The 19,321-nt window shown below is 41.5% G+C and overlaps 2 protein-coding genes across 4 annotated transcripts; one reads left to right on the top strand and one right to left on the bottom strand.

Moving 5' to 3' along the window:
• Positions 1-11,244: 11,244 nt before the first annotated feature.
• Positions 11,245-15,759, bottom strand: ticam1 (TIR domain containing adaptor molecule 1). Of its 3 annotated transcripts, none has more exons than XM_064989938.1 (2): positions 15,675-15,759; positions 11,245-13,850 (listed from the first exon to the last, which is right to left on the bottom strand). In XM_064989938.1, the coding sequence occupies exon 2, from the start codon at positions 13,707-13,709 to the stop codon at positions 11,709-11,711; it is 2,001 nt and encodes a 666-aa protein (XP_064846010.1). In that variant the 5' UTR covers positions 13,710-13,850; positions 15,675-15,759; the 3' UTR covers positions 11,245-11,708. The 3 variants fall into 3 exon arrangements, with proteins under 3 accessions (XP_064846010.1, XP_064846011.1, XP_064846009.1); XM_064989939.1 differs by having other exon boundaries at positions 15,631-15,717; XM_064989937.1 differs by lacking the exon at positions 15,675-15,759 and adding an exon at positions 14,323-14,751.
• bet1l (Bet1 golgi vesicular membrane trafficking protein-like) lies at positions 15,669-17,407 on the top strand. The gene is made up of 4 exons (XM_064989940.1): positions 15,669-15,795; positions 16,044-16,129; positions 16,293-16,349; positions 16,492-17,407. The coding sequence occupies exons 1-4, from the start codon at positions 15,669-15,671 to the stop codon at positions 16,657-16,659; spliced, it is 438 nt and encodes a 145-aa protein (XP_064846012.1). The 3' UTR covers positions 16,660-17,407.
• The last annotated feature ends 1,914 nt before the right edge of the window (positions 17,408-19,321 follow it).

Below are 19,321 nucleotides of genomic sequence, written 5' to 3'. Positions count from 1 at the left end.
TAACTGTTAAATTAGATCTGTAAATGTACATACCCTAAGTTACGACAATGAATTCTATCAATTCTTACATTACGTCTCCCTTTACTCGGTTACAGATATTTTTTATCTGTACAAAACTGTGTCTGGAATGTGGCATCTGCAAAGGACATGAACCAAACGCAGCTAGTCAAAGTTAACTAGTCAATCAAGGAACTCTAGCCCAGACGTTAGAGATGCTATGCAGCTTCCGGTTTCATTTCCAAAATAAATGTCTAGAGCTTGTTTTAGAACGGAATTCGATAATGACGTTATATCAGTAGATGGCATACTATAGGCTTGGGCTTCAGAAAATGACTTGTTTGAGAATGATACTATGAAGACACAGAAGAGCCTTGTCTAGAAAACCCGCCTGAGCTGCAAAATAGAAAGTAAACATGATTTAGGCTTATTCCACTATCTGAATATGCCTTGCTGTTGTGTGTTATTTAATGACCATATTATTGCATAATACATTTGTATAGCCGCGTGGGGCTAATGTAGTGATCATGTAAACTAATGAATCACACTTTTTCCTGTATTTGGGAGCACAGACTGTAGGCCTTATATTAGGCATTTTGACTGTTGTATTCATGAATTCCGCTCTGTAAGAAGGCTTGTTAAAACCATTTATGTTGCCCAATCCCATCACGTAGAGGCTATATCCATATCAATAAATAAGACAAAACAAAATATAAAGTCTTGGCTATAACCTGTCCTGAGCAAAATTGCCAACGGGTCCCAAATGGTCAAGACTATGTATAGCCTATTCTTATTGCCAGATCTGTTTTCTCTATCAGCCACTGCACATGCTTCTTAAATTATATTGTTTAACATCTATTTAGAGGCTATATTTAGAGATGAGGCATAATGACAAATAATGAAACTTAATTGTCGTGAACTTTATAGACACTGAAATATATTTTCACAGGTCTCAACCTATTGTATTATTTATTATCATTGACTGTTTCTCCCCCTGACAAACCAGCCTGTCTAAAACAGACCAGAAAGTCCTAATGGTATGCAGCAAAAAAGAACACTACAAACAGGATGGTGTATAACAGTGTTTTTGAGGGATTATGCCAAGAAAATGATTCTCTCCCCCACATTATATTGCTCCTGGTGCTATCCTGCCCTCCCTCCACTAGGGGCAGTGTACTTGTAGGCTGATGCTCCACTGTCTCTGTCTCTGGCTGATCTTCCTGGTTGCTCGGGTGCTCCTCATCCACAGACTCACTGATGGACGTCATGGACGGTTTGCTGCCTCTTCTGCTTATGGAGGGCCGTTTCCCAAGACTCAAGGCTAAGTCCTTGTTTCCTAGCTTCTGCACTGCCCTTAGACTGCACATGTACAGCTCTATCTCATCCTCTGACAGAGACTCTGTGGAAGCATGGTCCTCATCGCCCTCCCCTTCACCCTCTTTCCCACTGACAGATTTATCCGATTGAATGCAGGTCTCTCCTTCTCCATTGATAGATTCCCTTTCTTCATCTCGAAGATGCTTGGTGTCCAGCCTTACGTCATTGATAGTTTCTTTGTGGCAAGGATTTGACACTTCATTTGTCATTAATGTATTATCTACTGGGCTAGATTTTTCTGTGACCTTTACATTTGTGCTCTTACCACCCTCACCCTCATTCATATTGTCCATGTTCATGCTAAACTCGTCTACCAACTCATTTTGATCATCTACTACAATTTCCTTTACTTCTACATCTGCAGTTTCTTCCTCTACAATCTCTTCCTCCTCCTTCTCTTCCTCTACAATCTCCTCTTCCTCCCACTCTATCCACTTAACATCCTCCTCCTCTAAATCCTCCATCTCTTCTTCAACTACCACCTTCTCCATTTCTTTCTCCATTTCCCCCTCTCCCTTCACCACCTTCGCTCCTTCCTTCACCATTCCTTCTATCTTTTCCTGTATCATAATTTCTTCTTTCTCCTTTTCCACTTCCTCCTCTGTTTCCTCCACCTCCCCTGTCTCCTCCAACTCCTTTGTCCCAACCACCATCTCCTCTTCCACAACTATCTCATCTTCTTCTATTTCCCATTCGTCCCCCTCCACATATTCCCCCATTGTGTCTTCCTCTTCCACAGTCCCCTCCCAGTCTTTTACTATTAGATCTTTCTTTAGAAATGGTTGTCCATTACTTGTGTCTATCTCCTTCTTTGTAGGAACTAAATACTTCTTACTGTTCATCATGACCAGTTCAACTTCCTTATGAATATCTTCTTCTTTGAACTTTGAGCCCTTGTCAGTGTCTTTATCATAATCATACCTCACATAGTTTGACATCTCTCCATCTACATCATCATAATCCTCGTGGTCAATAGAATGCCGGTTTTCTTCATTGCATAAAATGTTTGACACTTCAAATGATAGTTCATCCTTCACTTGATCTGTTTGTTTCCTCATCATTAATTTCTCCAATGATGTCCATTCCTTAATGACAATGGAAGCATCTTTCAATGCTGTCCCACTGGTTTCTTCCTCCAGTGTGTCCGTACGGGGCACAGCAAAGTTTTGGTGCTCAGTGGTGATCTTTTCCTCTGTCTCTGAAGTGTGAACTTTCAGGTCAGCATCCACAGGCTCTAGCATGGCTATAGGTGTGTCTACTATTTCTGTGAATTGGCTTGTTGACCATTCATCTGTGAGAGGGTTCTCCATTTCATCTGACTCATCAGGTCTCTCATATCCACAACTGGCCCCCTGCAGAGTCATCTCAGCAGAGACATGCTTTGACCCCATTTCAGTTTGTGACTTTAAGAAACTGCCTTGTGACGCGTCTATCAGAGTTTGTGTTTGTGAAAGTGCTGTGTCTACTGGAGTTTGTGAAGGTGTTGTGTTTGGTAATGGGGTTTGTGTTTGTGAAAGCTTACTGTCCTGGTGCATCTGGGTCTGAGGAGGCAGAATGTTCTCCTCAGACCCCTGGAAGCCTGAGTTCACATTGAGGATTTGTGCTCTGAGAGCAGCAGCAGTGTTCAGGGCAGTGTGAGTCCTGAGAAGACCTCCTGCCTCTTCTGACAGAAGTTTAGGTTCAGACTCTCTATCTGTACTTAATCCAGAGCTGAAGTGTTCTGGGTTTGATTTAAGAGACCCCTGTTGATCTACAGGCTTGTCATCAGGTGTTCCACGAGTATCAGCTGAAACACAGGAGTGAGTTTCTACTTCCTCTGTGGATGGGTAACTCTGGGCTGTGTAGGCTGTTGAATCCCATTCATGCAATTGACCACTTGTTCGATTCCCTCTATGGGTGAAGCTTGGACTCCCACTCTCCACTCTACCAAACCCCTGACAGTATGGTGGGGCCACAACATTAACAAACATAAAGCTATTGGTCTGGCTGCCTGGGACTGAGCCTGCTGTGCTGTTCTCCAACCTGACAATGTTATCTGAATGTGTTATGTCTGTGCTGATGGCAGATCCACCCTTCTCTGTTTCCATCTGCATCAGAGCACTTCCCTCCACACTGAAAACAGACGTATCACCATTTTGGCTCACAGCAGCAGGTTGATCAGTTGAATCTGACTTGCTGCTGGGGATCAGTGAGGCCTGTTTCCCTCTCAGCTCTGATGGGGCTGAACGGAACGTTGGGTCTATTTTCTCAGGTTTCACTGACTCCTGCCAAGACGTGCTGTCTGGGATACCAGGAGACAGTTTACACGTAGACAGAGAATCTGTTGCCTGCAGCCCAAACCCTTTCCTGCCCTGTGGTGGCAGTGGTTGTACCTCAGGCCTATTTGAAAGCTTTTCCTGTGGGAATGTGCTTTCCTGTGGGATCGGTGATGGTTCAACTACTCCCTTCTCTTTCTCTTGGGTCTCATCCTCTCTCTGGGTGAAGTAGTCCCGCACCTTTGCCAATCGTGCTGCCTTTCGTCGGTTTCTTCTGCTGGAGTTCCAGTTGCTCTCAACCTGTCAAACAACAAGAAGGATAGATTCAGTTAATCTTTTCCACACAATGCCTCCTCAATGGTTAGGCTTGTTTGGTGAGGATGTTAACTAGAGAGGCACGTTCAGATTAAATATTGCTCATGATTAAGCCAAAACATATTTATATACATTTTAATCTTGGCCCCTGAACAAAATCTCACATGAGCACTGGCCTCTGGCCAGTAACATTATAATGTGTTTGTTTGTCTCGACTCACGAGAGACTAACATACATTTAAAAGAGAGCGTGTTACCAATGCAATGTATAGCTTAGTCACTCATGTGACCATGTAAGACCCCTCTTAGCTCCTGTAAAGCAACATTTATAAATACTTGGCATTTAACTCTTTCAGGGGGACACAACCTGTATGTCCTCAAGTGTCAAAGATGCAACTAGGACAGAATGTTAAAGTAATGACCCTAAGTGCTCAGACAGCAGTGATCACATGTCATATTGAGAAAGTGTGAACCCTGTTGCTCTATCTTGTTTCAGAGGTCACCCCAAAATGTTTAAAGCTAATCATAGCATTTTACCATACTTTTTAAATATACAGTAAATAGCAACTAAATTAAACCCTCTTTAAACCATTAATTAAACTAAATTAAACCCTCCTTGAATGCCACAATAACAAGAAAATCACTATTCTTGTTTTTTTTATATCCATACAGTACCAGTCAAACGTTTGGACACACCTACTCATTCAAGGGTTTTTCTTTATTTGTACTATTTTCTACATTGTATAATAATAGTGAAGACATCAGTACTATGAAATAACACACATGGAATCATGTAGTAACCAAAAAAAGTGTGAAAACAAATCAAAATAGATTTAAAATGTGAGATTCTTCAAAGTTGCCACCCTTTACCTTAATGACAACTTTGCACACTCTTGGCATTCTCTCAACCAGCTTCACCTGGAATGCTTTTCCAACAGTCTTGAAGGGGTTCCCACATATGCTGTGCACTTGTTGGCTGCTTTTCCTTCACTCTGTGGTCCAACTCATCCCAAACCATCTCAATTGGGTTGAGGTTGGGTGATTGTGGAGGCCGGGTCATCTGATGCAGCACTCCACCACTCTCCTTCTTGGTAAAATAGACCTTAGACAGCCTGGAGGTGTGTTGTCAATATCCTGTTGAAAAACAAATAATAGTCCCACTAAGGCCAAACCAGATGGGATGGCGTATCGCTGCAGAATGCTGTAGTAGTCATGCTAGTTAAGTGTGCCTTGAATTCTAAATAAATTACCAACATTGTCACCAGCAAGGCACCCCCACATCACCTTCATTTTTCACGGTGGGAAACACACATGCAGAGATCTTCCGTTCACCTATTCTGCATCTCACAAAGACACGGCATTTGGAACCAAAAATCTCAAATTTGGACTCATCAGACCAAAGGACAGATTTCCACTAGTCTATGATCCATTGCTCGTGTTTCTTGGCCCGCGCAAATCTCTTCTTCTTATTGGTGTCCTTTAGTAGTGGTTTCTTTGCAGCAGTATGACCATGAAGGCCTGATTCACGCAGTCTCCTCTGAACAGTTGATGTTGAGATGTCTGTTACTTGAAATCTGTGAAGCATTTATGTGGGCTGCAATGTCTGAGGCTGGTAACTCTAATAAACTTATCCTCTGCAGCAGACCTCTGCAGAAGTCCTCTGGGTCTTCCTTTCCTGTGGCGGTCCTCATGAGAGACAGTTTGATCATAGCGCTTGATGGTTTTGGTGACTGCACTTGAATAAACGTTCAAAGTTCGTGAAATTTTCCGGATTGACTGAGCTTCATGTCTTAAAGTAATGGACTGTTGTTTCTATTTGCTTATTTGAGCTGTTTTGCCATAATATGGACTTGGTATTTTACCAAATAAGGCTATCTCCTGTATACCACCCATACCTTGTCACAACACAACTGATTGGCTACATGATTAATACATGATTCCATATGTGTTATTTCATAGTATTGATGTCTTCACTATTACTCTACAATGTAGAAAATAGTAAAAATAAAGAAAAACCCTTGAATGAGTAGGTGTGTCCAAATGTTTGACTGGTACTGTGTATATATATATATATGTATATATGTGTATATATATGTATGTATGTATGTATGTATGTATGTATGTATGTATGTATGTATGTATGTATGTATGTATGTGTATATGTGTATATGTGTATATGTATATGTATATGTATATGTATATATATATATATATATATATATATGTATATATATGTATATATGTATATGTATATGTATATGTATATGTATGTATATGTATGTATATGTATATATATGTATATATATATATATATATATATATATATATATATATATATATATATATATATATATATATATGTGTGTGTGTGTGTGTGTGTGTGTGTGTGTGTGTGTGTTTTAATCAGACCTTTATTTTAATAAGGAATCTCATCGAGACCCAGTGTCCTTTACAAGCCCTGCAAAGGTCCATTTGAAAAAGTTACGTAAAGGTTATGTAAATCTATGTATCACAAGGCTTATGTTGTAAGAAAACACTAGATAAATGACATCATTAGATGTTCTGAAATCCAAATTCCACAGGTATTACTCACCATTAATTTCTGACGATCATCTTGGAGTGCTCCTGACTGAGACTCAGATGTGTTCACACGAGCCATCTTCCCTCCACGGTTGTGTACGTCTAGAGAGGAATAATTGACATTAGTTCAGGATTTATTGTAATTGGTTTTAGTTAATGACTTCATCTAATTGATTTTATCCGCTGTACATCTGTGTCATTTGACTTTTGAATGTTTTAGTACAATGAACGATTACCTGAAGATTCAGCATTGGTTGATGACCAGTTGTTTTCATCACAGGGAAAGTCATGACTGTAAATAAATGAAATGAAAGCTCAGGCAAAAAGACCCCAACAACAATTGTCCAACATTTACTGTAATATCATCATTTTATAATAAACTGTCAGTTTATTTATCTTTAGGAAGTAAAAAGGGTGTATGTTAAGGTGAGGCAATATCAATATGAAAATATTGTGGAGCTGTCACTTTACTGGACCACACATAACCCCTAATCATTCCATCAATCGACACTCAAAACAAACCTGTTGATTAATCTGACCATCCTCACCTGATGGCTTTCAGGATGCTCTTCCTGCACCCGCTTTTGTCTTTTTGTGGTTTCTCTTTCGACTCCTTGATTTTCTGGTGACAAAACATCACATAGTTCTGGTCACTATTGTTGGCCCAGAAAGTCCCAACAGGGGTCTCGTACCGGAGACAGAAGTCCACTCTGGCCCCATTTTCCCCAAAGGGGGGCACCAGGGTGAGCTTGAATGAGAAGCAGTCAGTGTCTCCATCGCTGGACCCTGGTATGTACTCTGCCAGCAGGTCAAAGTGCGTGGCCCAGGCATCCAGCGAAGTGCGGATGTACACCATTTTATCAAAGGAGACATTGAGAACGCGGACCACCCCCCTTAGTATTGTAGTCTGGTAGAGTAACTCAATGCTCTCCAGCTCTAGCTTCTGCTCCTGAACTGTCAGGACCATGGCTTCTTGGGATGGTGGAGGAGTGTATAATGAGGACAAGTAGTATTCCTCTACCTCTTTCTCTCCCTCCATGGCATTGAAGTTCAGCAGGATTGTTATGTCCCACGAGTCAAACTCTTTCACTTTCACCAGGTTTAGGCCGAGGGCGTCCGCAAAGGACACTCTCCGAGAGCTGGATGGGGTGAGCTCGAGCTCACAGTCCTTTAAATCACTGGCGCTCCTTCTCCGTGGGAGAGGAGAGGACTTGGGCCTGATGCCACCGATCACCTCCGCATCGTTCGCCTCATCCCCATCCCAGGTGATAAGCCCTGGGACACCCAGGAGGCTGCTGACCGCGGTGGGTATTGGTTCGACTGCAGAAGGCTCCATTGGGCTGTCTAGTGACAGAGTGAAGGGGAATCGCAGAGCTGAGTTCTCTGCTTTTCTCTGGCAACTGACATTCAACATGCTGTGACTAAACAGATGGATTCGAGTTACAGATGACATTGTAGCAAGGGCCAGCACTATAAATAGGTCAGAAGGGACTTCAACTATGCAGTGTGGGCTCAGGAGAATACTGAGAACACATCATCTCAATGCCTCTTCTTTGAGACACTATTTTGCAACAATGATATACATAGTAATACATTGGAATTATAGGCTGATTTCAACTAACTTCCCTATTTGATTCCAACTAATCTCGAGTCCGAGAACCAGATCTCATGTGTGCGCTGTCACAAAAGACTATATTCGAACCAAAACAACGTTTTCTATGATAGTTTGTTGTCTCCTATGTGGAAAGTAATGATCTTCAACTTCTCCTAATAATGGTTGAAGGGTTAATCGTGTAATAAATACTGGATAAAACATGTTGGATTTGAAGATGATACTCCTTATAGACACTTCAGGTTAACTGCCAACACGGCCCAAAATGTTTCAAATATTTAAAGCCTTTTTTTCTATCATAATGTCCAAAACTCTGCACTCTGCAGAACATAACATACTTTGCCTTATCAGAAATAATTCTTTAAGGGTTAACCCCATTGTGCAACTCAAAATGGCAAACAATGACCAACTAGCATCTTATCAGAATTCACTATGTACAGTTTCCTTTTTGATGATGAATGTTTCATCAGAGTAGCTTTTATCTGTGAGAATGTGGCCCAACCCAAATCATGCAGGGACTGAATGTGGTTAAGAAGAAAGTAGCTATAAAAGACTCAAACCGATCAAACCATCACAAGAAACACAGGTAGCCAAAAGCAGAAATGCCTTTCTACTAATACCAGACAGCATGTAGGAATACTCTCTAAAGACACTCTTGTACTGCAAAGCTGACAACTGAAATTCACGACAAACAAACAGATATGGACACAGAGAAAGAGATGTTAGAATTACAGCCAGTAGAAGGGATGTTCAGAGAGGTAAAGGTAGGTGGAGTCATTTCCAAGGCGACAGAGATGGAAGAGCTGTGGTCAGGGTCAGTCAGAGACCTTGACACTGTTCCAGTAAAAAGTGAGGTCCTCAAGACAGACCTCAGCACTGTTTGCGAGGACATCCCCACAGAAACAGCCAGTCTGCCGGGTGACATTCAGTCCGAGCCCTCAGACAGAAACAAAACTTGTGAGGGAGAGGACACAATACATGGAGATCCAGATCCCTCTACAAAGCCCTCACTCTCCTATGTCGCCCTGATCGCCAAAGTCATCCTCTCCTCCTCCTCTCTGAAGCTCAACCTAGCCTCTATCTACAGTGCCATGGAGGAGCGTTTCCCCTACTTCAAGGCCCGGGGGTCGGGGGCTCAGGGCCAAGGCTGGAGGAACAGCGTGAGGCACAACCTGTCCTTAAACGAGTGCTTTGTGAAGGTAAAGTATACTGAACAAAAATATAAATGCAACATGCAACAATTTCAGTTCATATAAGGAAATCAGTCAATTGAAATACATTCATTAGGTCCTAATCTATGGAGTTCATGACTGGGCCAGGGCGCAGCCATGGGTGGGCATGGGAGGGCAAAGGCCAACCAATTTGGGAGCTAGGACCACCCATTGGGGAGCCAGGCTCAGCCAATCAGAATGAGTTTTTCCCAACAAACGGGCTTTATTACAGATAGAAATACTCCTGTTTCATCAGCTGTCTGGGTGGCTGGTCTCAGACGATCCCGCAGGTGAAGAAGGCAGATGTCTAGGTCCTGGGCTGGCCTGGTTACACATGTTCTGTGATTGTGAGGCCAATTGGACGTACTGCAAACTTCTCTAAAATGACGTTGGCGCCTGCTTATGGTAGAGAAATTAACATTAAATTATCTGGAAACAGCTCTGGTGGACGTTCCTGCAGTCAGAGTGCCAATTGTATGCTCCCACAAAACTTGAGACATCTGTGGCATTGTGTTGTGTGACAAAACTGCACATTTTAGAGTGACCTTTTATTGTCCCCAGCACAAGGGGACCTGTGTGTTGATCATGCTGTTTTATCAGCATCTTGATATGCCACATCTGTCGGGTGGATGGATTATCTTGGCAAAGAAAAATGCTCACTAACGGATGTAAACAAATTTGTGCACAAAATTTGACATAAATAATGTTTCTGTGTATAGAACATTTCTGGGATCTTTTATTTCAGCTCATGAAACATAGGACCAAAACTTTACATGTTGCATTTGTATTTTTGTTCTGTATAAAAGGACCATAATTGGAAATAAGTAATTGTTTTATCCTTGATAGTTAAACTCGGTATTGGCTGTATAGCCTATGTATTTAAGAGAATATATATAGTCAAAATTGTATCAAACTATAAATCAAGGTGGGCCGCTGCGAGGACGGGAAGGGCCACCATTGGGGCATCCACCCAGCCCACCTGGGAAACTTCCTGTTGGGGGACTTCAGGCAGCACAGGAAGGCCAGGAGGAGCAGGCACCAGAAGGAGCTGGAGGACGGGTACAGTACAGCTGGCTCTCTGGGCTGGTCCTGGACCGAGCTAGGCTGTAGCCATCGGGAGAGGCTCTGTGGGGGTAGAAGTGGGCTGCATGGATCCTGGGGCTGGATGAAGCCACAGTACCCTCCACAGGAACCTAGAGGTTATTATGACACTACTGCGTTTGTGGACTGGACTTTGCCTTTCTATCACTCACAGAGGCTCCATGGAGGTGGAGTGGGATCTCTGGGAACTTATTACCCAATCGAGAGGTTCCTGGACTCTTATGACAGAACTATGCGACCGGAGAGATGGTGCTATGATTGGCCCATGAAACCCACATGGAGACTGCATAGCTGGGACAAACATGGCCCAAATCATGTGTGCATGACTGGGGAAAAGGAGTCATGTAACAGTGTGTTAGTGAGCCTGCATCCGCTCTACTCCCTGCCGGGCTGCCAATGGAGGTCCCCTATCTTCAAGCACATTATATTCACTTCGCCAGTATTTTAAAATAAATGTATTTTACCAACCAGTTGTAAAGGTTATTACAATCAGAAAACCTGATATGGGGGAAAATACAGATGCATGTCTGACTACATTAAACTTCTTGTTTCTTTTGCTCTCTCATACACTACATGTTTTACTCATGCACATTCACTGACATTTCTACAAACTCTGCATTCATCTAAATCTTTGTTGTTTGTATTTTATATAAAATGTTATGAACCTCTAGACTATTGATTGAATAAAATGTAATCATGCTTGAATTCCTTTATGCTGCTCTATTGGTGATCCAAACATAATTGGCCTTGTTAGTTAAACACAGTATCAACAAATAGGTTCAGGTGAAAAGAGGAACTGGAGCCTTATGTATTTATTGCATATCAGAAGTAATTGAACACAATGAAAAAAAAACACAATTTTAAAAGAGAAACAATTATATTAAACCACAACAAACGTATCTTATTACCTATTCACCAGTTTGCACCAATCCCCTCATTCTCAGTGTACCTGAGACTGCACGTTTGTCTCCAGATTTAAAATGACAGCTTTTGCAAGCGATGACAGTTGATTCAAAATGAGAACTTTCACTTAAATGGAACAGGGCATCAGAAATTATTTGTTTAAGTAATCAACTAATGTAACATTGAACTATGATCATACTCAATACAAAAACACCATCAATAGACAAAATGGCCATCAAGAAGAAAATAAACAGGATATCTGTCCCAAAAGTGTAATATACTCCTAAATGATTACTCCAGAATAACTAGCTTTCACAAGACCACATTTAACCCTCTTCTTTATTACATCATATTCAATTTAGAACCTGTCCTCTTCATCCCCACTGCTGTCCCCTCCTTGTCCGACAGTCATTTTAGAGTCATTCCCAAACATGATATAGCGAGCATTCTGGATGTGGATGTTTCCTGGTGGGTGACTCCACCCATGTTGCGGTGGTGTCACTGACATATTGGACACATTTCTAGGTGTACTTCCTAAAAATGGATCAGTAGTAAAGTGAGGCATTGTGGGAGTCGAGGGTTGATTGGAAAGTTGTTGTTGCAACAAATATCTCTGCATTCTTTCCATCTCCTGACCACGAATTAAATCCATTTGAAGCCTTTCCTCTAGTCGTAGTCTCTCCTGTCTCCTAACCTGCGCCCTCACTGCCTGCTCGCTCAACCACAACCTCCTCTGTTTAGCAATCCTTGCTGGAGCCATGGCCCTTTTTGCCTTTCTCTCAAAGGCATTACCTTCCTCTAACGGAATAAAGATCCTCAGAACTTTGGGCATGTTCTCTCGGGGCATACGGTTCTCCTGTGGCAGAAAAGGGATGACAGTGTTGTACTTGTGCAGGTTCTCAATGGCATTCATGAGCACAGAACTGGTTTCTACCTCCAGCAGACGGGTGTTGAAGTTGCGAGTAAGCATCAGGATAGTGAAGGCTGAATTGTTGATGGCATCCTCCACACACATGAGGGTGTTCCTGCCTGGGATGGCAAAGTCCTGAGAGAAGGTTGCTCCTTCACCACCAACTATAGACTCTAGTTCCTCTTTAAACTTCTCAGCCATATCCACATCCTCTGCTGCATGCAGGATGACAAAGGAGAAAAACACTTCCTCCTCCTCCTCCTCCTGATTTGGGGTTTTCAATGGAACACTTGCTGACACTGGTTCAGTGGTAGTTGGATGAGAAGTTGGCCTATTGTTGTTTGAGGGAGGCACAAGGTTATTTTTTGGGCATGGTTTGGAATGTGCGTTTGGACTCTCAGGGTTATCGAACTTAGTCTGAACTGGAGTGAAAGTGACAGGAGAAAGGGGTGAAACTCTCACCTCTGACCCTGTTTTGTGTTCACAAGACACTGCAACACTTGTAACTCTGTCCATTTCTCCTTTAACAGGCTTAGGCACATGTTGTGTGGGTGGTATATCCCGAGACGTAACCCTGGAAAAGTATTTAAATGCACCTTCATCTCCTGTATTTGTACCATAATGTGTAACAGGTGATTGTACGGGCTCCAAATTCATTGGAGGAGGCTGGGATGGCTCCTCATTGGAGGAGGCTGGGGTGTTGCTTGTTTTAAAGCCAACTGTTTCGGATACACTGATCTCCAAGTGAGAAGGGTAGGAACATATGGAGGTGTCATCCCGTAGGGAGGACGGTGGACTGTGACCACTTCCTGTCTGATTAGGAAAGCCTGTTTTTTGTAAAGCTGTGCTCCCTTGGTCCAGCGTCGGGATGGAGCAAAGGCCTGATGAGGAGTCCTTAGGGAAACACATCCCCCCAACTGTGTCCTCAATCTGAGGCCCACAGACCCTGTTGGTTTCTTCTCTCAGCTGCATCTGTATGTATTCTGATTCGGAACTCTCTTCACCACTGTTCTTGTTCTTGAATGTGGCTAGAGCTGTCTGATAAGCCAAATCCCTCAGAGATGAGTCACACAACCTCTCTTCAGCCAACACCTTGAAAATCCTCGCTAGGTCTGCTAAGGTGCCCACGGTACACTCTTGGAAAGGAACAATGCTCACTGTTAAGTCCTCCAACTTGACTCCACACATTCTCACCTTTTCAGCCAGATGGTTAGCAATGATGTTGTTGTCCCCCAAAGCCTGGAGCTTGTTCAGTGCCTCTGACCTCTTCCCGAGGCAGATGAGAGACATGGCATGTACCAGCTCCTCAGCCAGGCTATCACCCAACTTGAAAGTCAGGCTTAGCTGTCTCTCGTATGGGACCTTAGAGAGGATCTTAAAGGCATCCACTAACCCAGTCCCTCCTCTGGGCTCATCTTCTGCATGAGCTTCCCTGTCCATCTCTAACATCCCTTTCTGATGATATCCTTAACTAATGTATTTGAAATCAGATCAACATTGTTTTGCCAGTTACTTCATCCCTTATGGTGTGTAGACGGCATCATATCTTTGATTCATCAACTTTATTCCACATAAGCACTGACAGGTAAACTGAAATGTGGAGACAAACATGTGAGTAAACTGGAAACATTTCAAAATACATCATACAAATCCTGATATATCAAATGACAAAAACATTGTGCTTTGTAACTAGATACTTCTGCAATGCTTTTTTAATGCAATAGGTTTATTTAGAATATGTTTATTTAGAATGAAAGTCCCCAAGAGCATCAATATTGATTCTACTCACACTAAATAAGACAAAGCAGCAACACTGCTTATTATTTGAAGTTTGCATAATCCTAGGTGGTGCGGTAAATGTAGGCCTACTACTAGGCCGCATACCTGGGTACATCAATTTAGTCCTTTAAGAAATTGCAATGTCAGCGATCGATATATATAAATCACGAAAGTGGCCTAATTATAGGCCTACACCACCATCATATAATCCATGTTGAAGTAGTAGTAAACCCTGCGATAACAGTCATTCATTAAAACGGGTAAAACTGACAGTAAAACTTACCGATGAGTAAAAGAGTAACAACAAATCCACCAGGTCACATATTATGTGATATAAATCGCGTTTACATTCTCGGAATTTATATTACTTCCTGTGGTTTTGTCTAGAAAATATAGAGCTTTTGTCAAAATTTACTTATCAAATTAAGTTATGGTTAGGGTGAACTAAAATGCAAAACAAAAAATAACTTTAGACATCAATTTGACAAAAGTTGCATCCCATCTTGGCACGACAGCATTCAGAATTTAGCCTCGTTCGAGTATCGAGAACACATTCTGTCTACACGCCGCGAACCAAGGAAACGATTTTTATTTCTGGGGTGTAGCTATTCCTTGTGCTGATTCCTTTGCAAAATGTTTCGTCTACTTTTACTCCAAGCGGAAAACGCAAACGGACAATTTATATTGGACAAATGCAGGTATGTCCCTCCCCGTTTTGTTCAGTTGTCTTTGTGGCTTCCGTTTGGTTCTTGAACGGTTAACGGTTTCCGTAATGAATACACCCCTGGTCTCAACCAACCTACAGCAAGAAGAGGAAAAGAGAGGCCCAACTCTGCGGAAAATCTGGCTCCCTCCAGCAAATTGCGTTTTTTCGCCCACCATGCAAGAAGTTGTTGTGTTTTTATTTTAACCTCTATTTAGCTAGGCAAGTCCGTTAAGAACAAATGATTAATTACAAAAACGGCCTACACCGGCCGTGAGATGCAGTGCCTTACACCACTGCGCCATTCGGGAGCCCATAGAGGACAATGAGATTGTCAAATTTGGTCAACAAAATAATGAATGGTTTATTTGCTACGTGAGGTTTATTTGATCAAATATACGTTTCGTAATCCTTAAGTTGTTACGAGTGTACTGATATAATATTGATATTTTTGGGCTCAACGGTCTAAGGCACTGCATCTCCGTGCTAGAGGCGTCTCTATAGACCCTGGTTCGATTCCAGGCTGTATCACAACCGGCCGTCATTGGGAGTCCCATAGGGCAGCGCACAATTGGCCCAGTGTCATTCGGGTTTGGCCGGGGTAGGCTGTCATTGTAAATAAGAATTTGTTCCTAACTGACTTGCCTAGTTAAATAAAAATATAGGACACGTGACATCCCAGCAATTTTGAGAAAAAACACTTCATATCGGAGTTGTCTCGAGATGGCTATGCATATTCATGCCATGAGGCTAGTAGCATACATCGCTCGTCATTGAATGCATGCGGTTGACGTCCAAAACCCTAATCAAATATTCAAAGAGATTACAGGAATGAAATGTATCCACCAATCCAAATAAAGGCGGTAACTAGATAGTCAGCTGGGCTACCTTGTGGACAAAGATTCCCATTGTTAGAGCGAAGAGACATGTACCTTGTCTGTATAGCCATAATCTTTCCCCCACAGTCATTGCATCCAAACAGCGCAGTGGTTTCAACGGGCTTCCGTAAATTTGCTGATACTTCAACAGCCAAGATGGCGGACTGGAATCGAGGTAATTTGATAAGTGACACGTCTTCGTAATGAACATTGTTGACCAATGTTCTTAATCTAACATTTTTACGGACTAATTCTGAAAGAATTATATGTAGATTGCTTTTTATGTGTGAAGTGTAGATTGTCGAGCTAATGTTAGCTGTCTCTGGTCGTAGTTATATATTAAGTATTACGTTATTTTTTTTACGTGATATCTTGCTCGTATGTAAATATCATATTATTCACTCCCTGTGCTTGTCATGATAGGACAAGGTGCTGTTGACGATATGTTGGACGCGGAAAACAAGCTTATGGCTGACAATTTGGCGTCCAAAGTTTCCAGATTGAAATCGGTATGTATGACCACTGACAAATTACATCTAATTTACCGGCGATGTGCTACCAACAGCTTTCAAATAAAGTAGCAGGCATAGCTAGTATTGTTGTACAAGTTAGCTGCTAATGTTAACTTAATTTAAAAAGTAAATAAAATAAAATAATTTGTTATTTTTAAAGCTTGCCTACGACATTGACAAAGAAGCTGAAGACCAAAATTCCTATTTGGATGGCATGGTAAGTCTTGAGTGGGGAGTGGGGGAAGGGTAATCTGAATGTAGCTGTTTGTAGCAAGTGGCTGTCTAGTTGTGCATCAAATGAGTTTCCTGATGTATGTAGTAGCAAGTTCATCAATCCACTCTAACTTTTCTGTTTTTAGGATTCCAATTTTCTGAGTGCTACAGGACTGTTGACTGGCAGTGTGAAGAGGTTCTCTGGCATGGTGCGATCTGGAAGAGACAATCGCAAAATCCTCTGCTATGTCTCAGTAGGACTGGTCTTTGTCTTCTTCCTGCTCTACTATCTCATCTACAGGGTCCAGAACTGAAGAGCTTTAACAAGAATGGAACTTTTTACAGTGTGGCTGGCTACTTTCCTCTCAGTTATACCAAGAAAGACCAAATATAAACTTTTATTGTAAAGATTTTGGATTGGAAATCATCTCACCCATCACCCCCGCTCCAATTCTCGAAATAATGTCTTCTGCTCGAAATGAGAAATACAGTATGTGCAAATCTGTATATAATTTGTCTCAGTTATATGAGAACTTGTATTGTATATACATTATCTAAGACCCCAGTCATGTAAAACTGAATGTTTGCCCCCCCCCCCCCCCACACACACAGAAAAACAACTCATCCTTACCAGGATGCAGTTGAAAGCAGGATAGTCCTTTATTTACATTGATAAATAGCCCTAGAGATTGGCAGTGTGTCAAAGAATGTCCCAGTGCCCTTTTCACATTACTGAGCCAAGACAGGCAGTACTGACCATAGGTACAATAAGAGATTGTCCGGCAGTGTAGCCTAGTGGTTAGAGCGTTGGACTAGTAACCGGAAGGTTGAGAGTTCAAACCCCTGAGCTGACAAGGTACAAATCTGTCGTTCTGCCCCTGAACAGGCAGTTAACCCACTGTTCCTAGGCCGTCATTGAAAATAAGAATTTGTTCTTAACTGACTTGCCTGGTTAAATAAAGGCTGTTATTGCATTTCCTAAACAACTACATAACATGATCCTACGATCATTTTTTCCAGTGAATCCTTGTAATGTATGTGTAATAAACATTTTTGATACTACTCCGGATAAGTGTGAACTCCACAGGTCCAAATTCAATTTTTCTTGCTCTGAATATCTGCTCCAGTGGTTCGTGTAGTTAATGCAGTCCTGAACCAATGGAGCCATTTCACTTATCAGGAGATGGCAAGACATTTAGATTTTAAGGATATTAAATTAGATTTTGCAAAAATCTGTTGCAAGTAATTATTTGCTCAATCTACCACTATCCAGATCTGAGTGATCCAATTAGTCCATGAGCCAGACCACCAAATATGTGTCTTTAGTGATTTATGTACCGAGAGGTGGGAAATGTGTGATACCAGTGCAGCAATGGTAGGTTTCTGTGTATCACTCTTTCATCCCTCCATTTTTCCCTTAGGGATTTTGCCCTACAATAAACAATGTGTATAACAGTTTCGCTTCCGTCCCTCTCCTCGCCCTCAACCTGTGCTTGAACCAGGGGCCCTTTGCATACATCCACAAGTCACCCTCAAATCATCGTTACCTATCGCGCCACAAAAGCCGCAACCGTTGCAGAGCAAGGTAAATAACTAGGTTTCAGAGCGAGAAACGTCACTGATTGAAACGCTACTAGCACACATTGCTAACTAGCTTGCCATTTTACACTGGTTAAATATACAGAGTTATTGGTTTTAATTATGTATCATTGGAACGCTTAGATTCACAACTATCCATCAGACACACATTTTTGGAAATGATCAGGACAGACAAACTTTGACCTCTAGGGTACATATCAGAATGACCTGTGTTAATGGCTTTAAAAAGGAAACACTGATACATTTTAACATTTGTTTGACAAGTGGTTCAGAAAGGTTATAAAAGTAATTTGTAAGTCGCTCTGGATAAGAGCGTCTGCTAAATGACTTAAATGTAAATGTAATGTACCTTTCAAATAATGATATAACTAACTTTGAAAGCACCAGCTCCAAATATTGTTTAAAAATCACCCATTTTGGAAGCTTAGCCATAAAATTCCATGTAATAGGGCAGCTATATTTATAGATTCTAACTTTGATAGGCACCAAATTGCGCACACACAGCTAGAACAGTTTTAAAAGATTTGTAGATACAGGGCCAGCACATAATTTACACATTAACCCCACAGAAGCCTTTTTCCAATATGACCACCATTACATCTCAATTAGGTCTTATTGGACCATACCTGTTTGAAATACAGTATTATTGTAGTATGCTGACAAATTCATTATATTGATATAATATTAAAATATTCATCGTGTGTAGAATACAAAACCACATCAGCCAGGTGTGCCAGATATGAAGATGTTAAATTATTCACAGAATTGTGTGAAAAATGTGCCCAAAAAGCTGTCTGAATCGCTGTTTTCAGAAGAAATGATGGTCAATAGTTGCAACATTTCATCTTCAAACATGTAAAATGGATATGTACATGTGAATATCCATGCTCTGGTCGAATCCCCGAGCTGACAAGGTACAAATCTGTCGTTCTGCCCCTGAACAGGCAGTTAACCCACTGTTCCTAGGCTGTCATTGAAAATAAGAATTTGTTCTTAACTGACTTGCCTAGTAAAATAAAGGGAAAATTTTAAATTTAAAAAATAGTCATGGATATGAGCTGATTAAAATGATATTACAATGTTATCCTTTTATGTTTTCATAAAGCAGAGGACTAGACATTTGCCGCATGCATTACAATGTAAATTCCATAGGAATGCCCATACGTTTTAACCTAATGGTGAGAGCAGAAAATCATTACACTTAGTTAATCTACATGAAGATGCATTGGACTGTTACTAGAATATGAATGTAATTGGCCTGAACAGGCCCAACATCGGATTTTACTACACTAACCACGTTTCCATCCAACCATTTCATGCGAATGAATTACCTGATGCATGAAAAAAATCACGAAAGTGCTGATATTATACATTCTA

The sequence above is a fragment of the Oncorhynchus masou genome, chromosome 15, assembly GCF_036934945.1.
Source record: "Oncorhynchus masou masou isolate Uvic2021 chromosome 15, UVic_Omas_1.1, whole genome shotgun sequence".
Lineage (NCBI taxonomy): Eukaryota > Metazoa > Chordata > Actinopteri > Salmoniformes > Salmonidae > Oncorhynchus > Oncorhynchus masou.
Note: the sequence above shows the minus strand (reverse complement) of the source record. Positions and strands in the feature narration are given on the sequence as shown.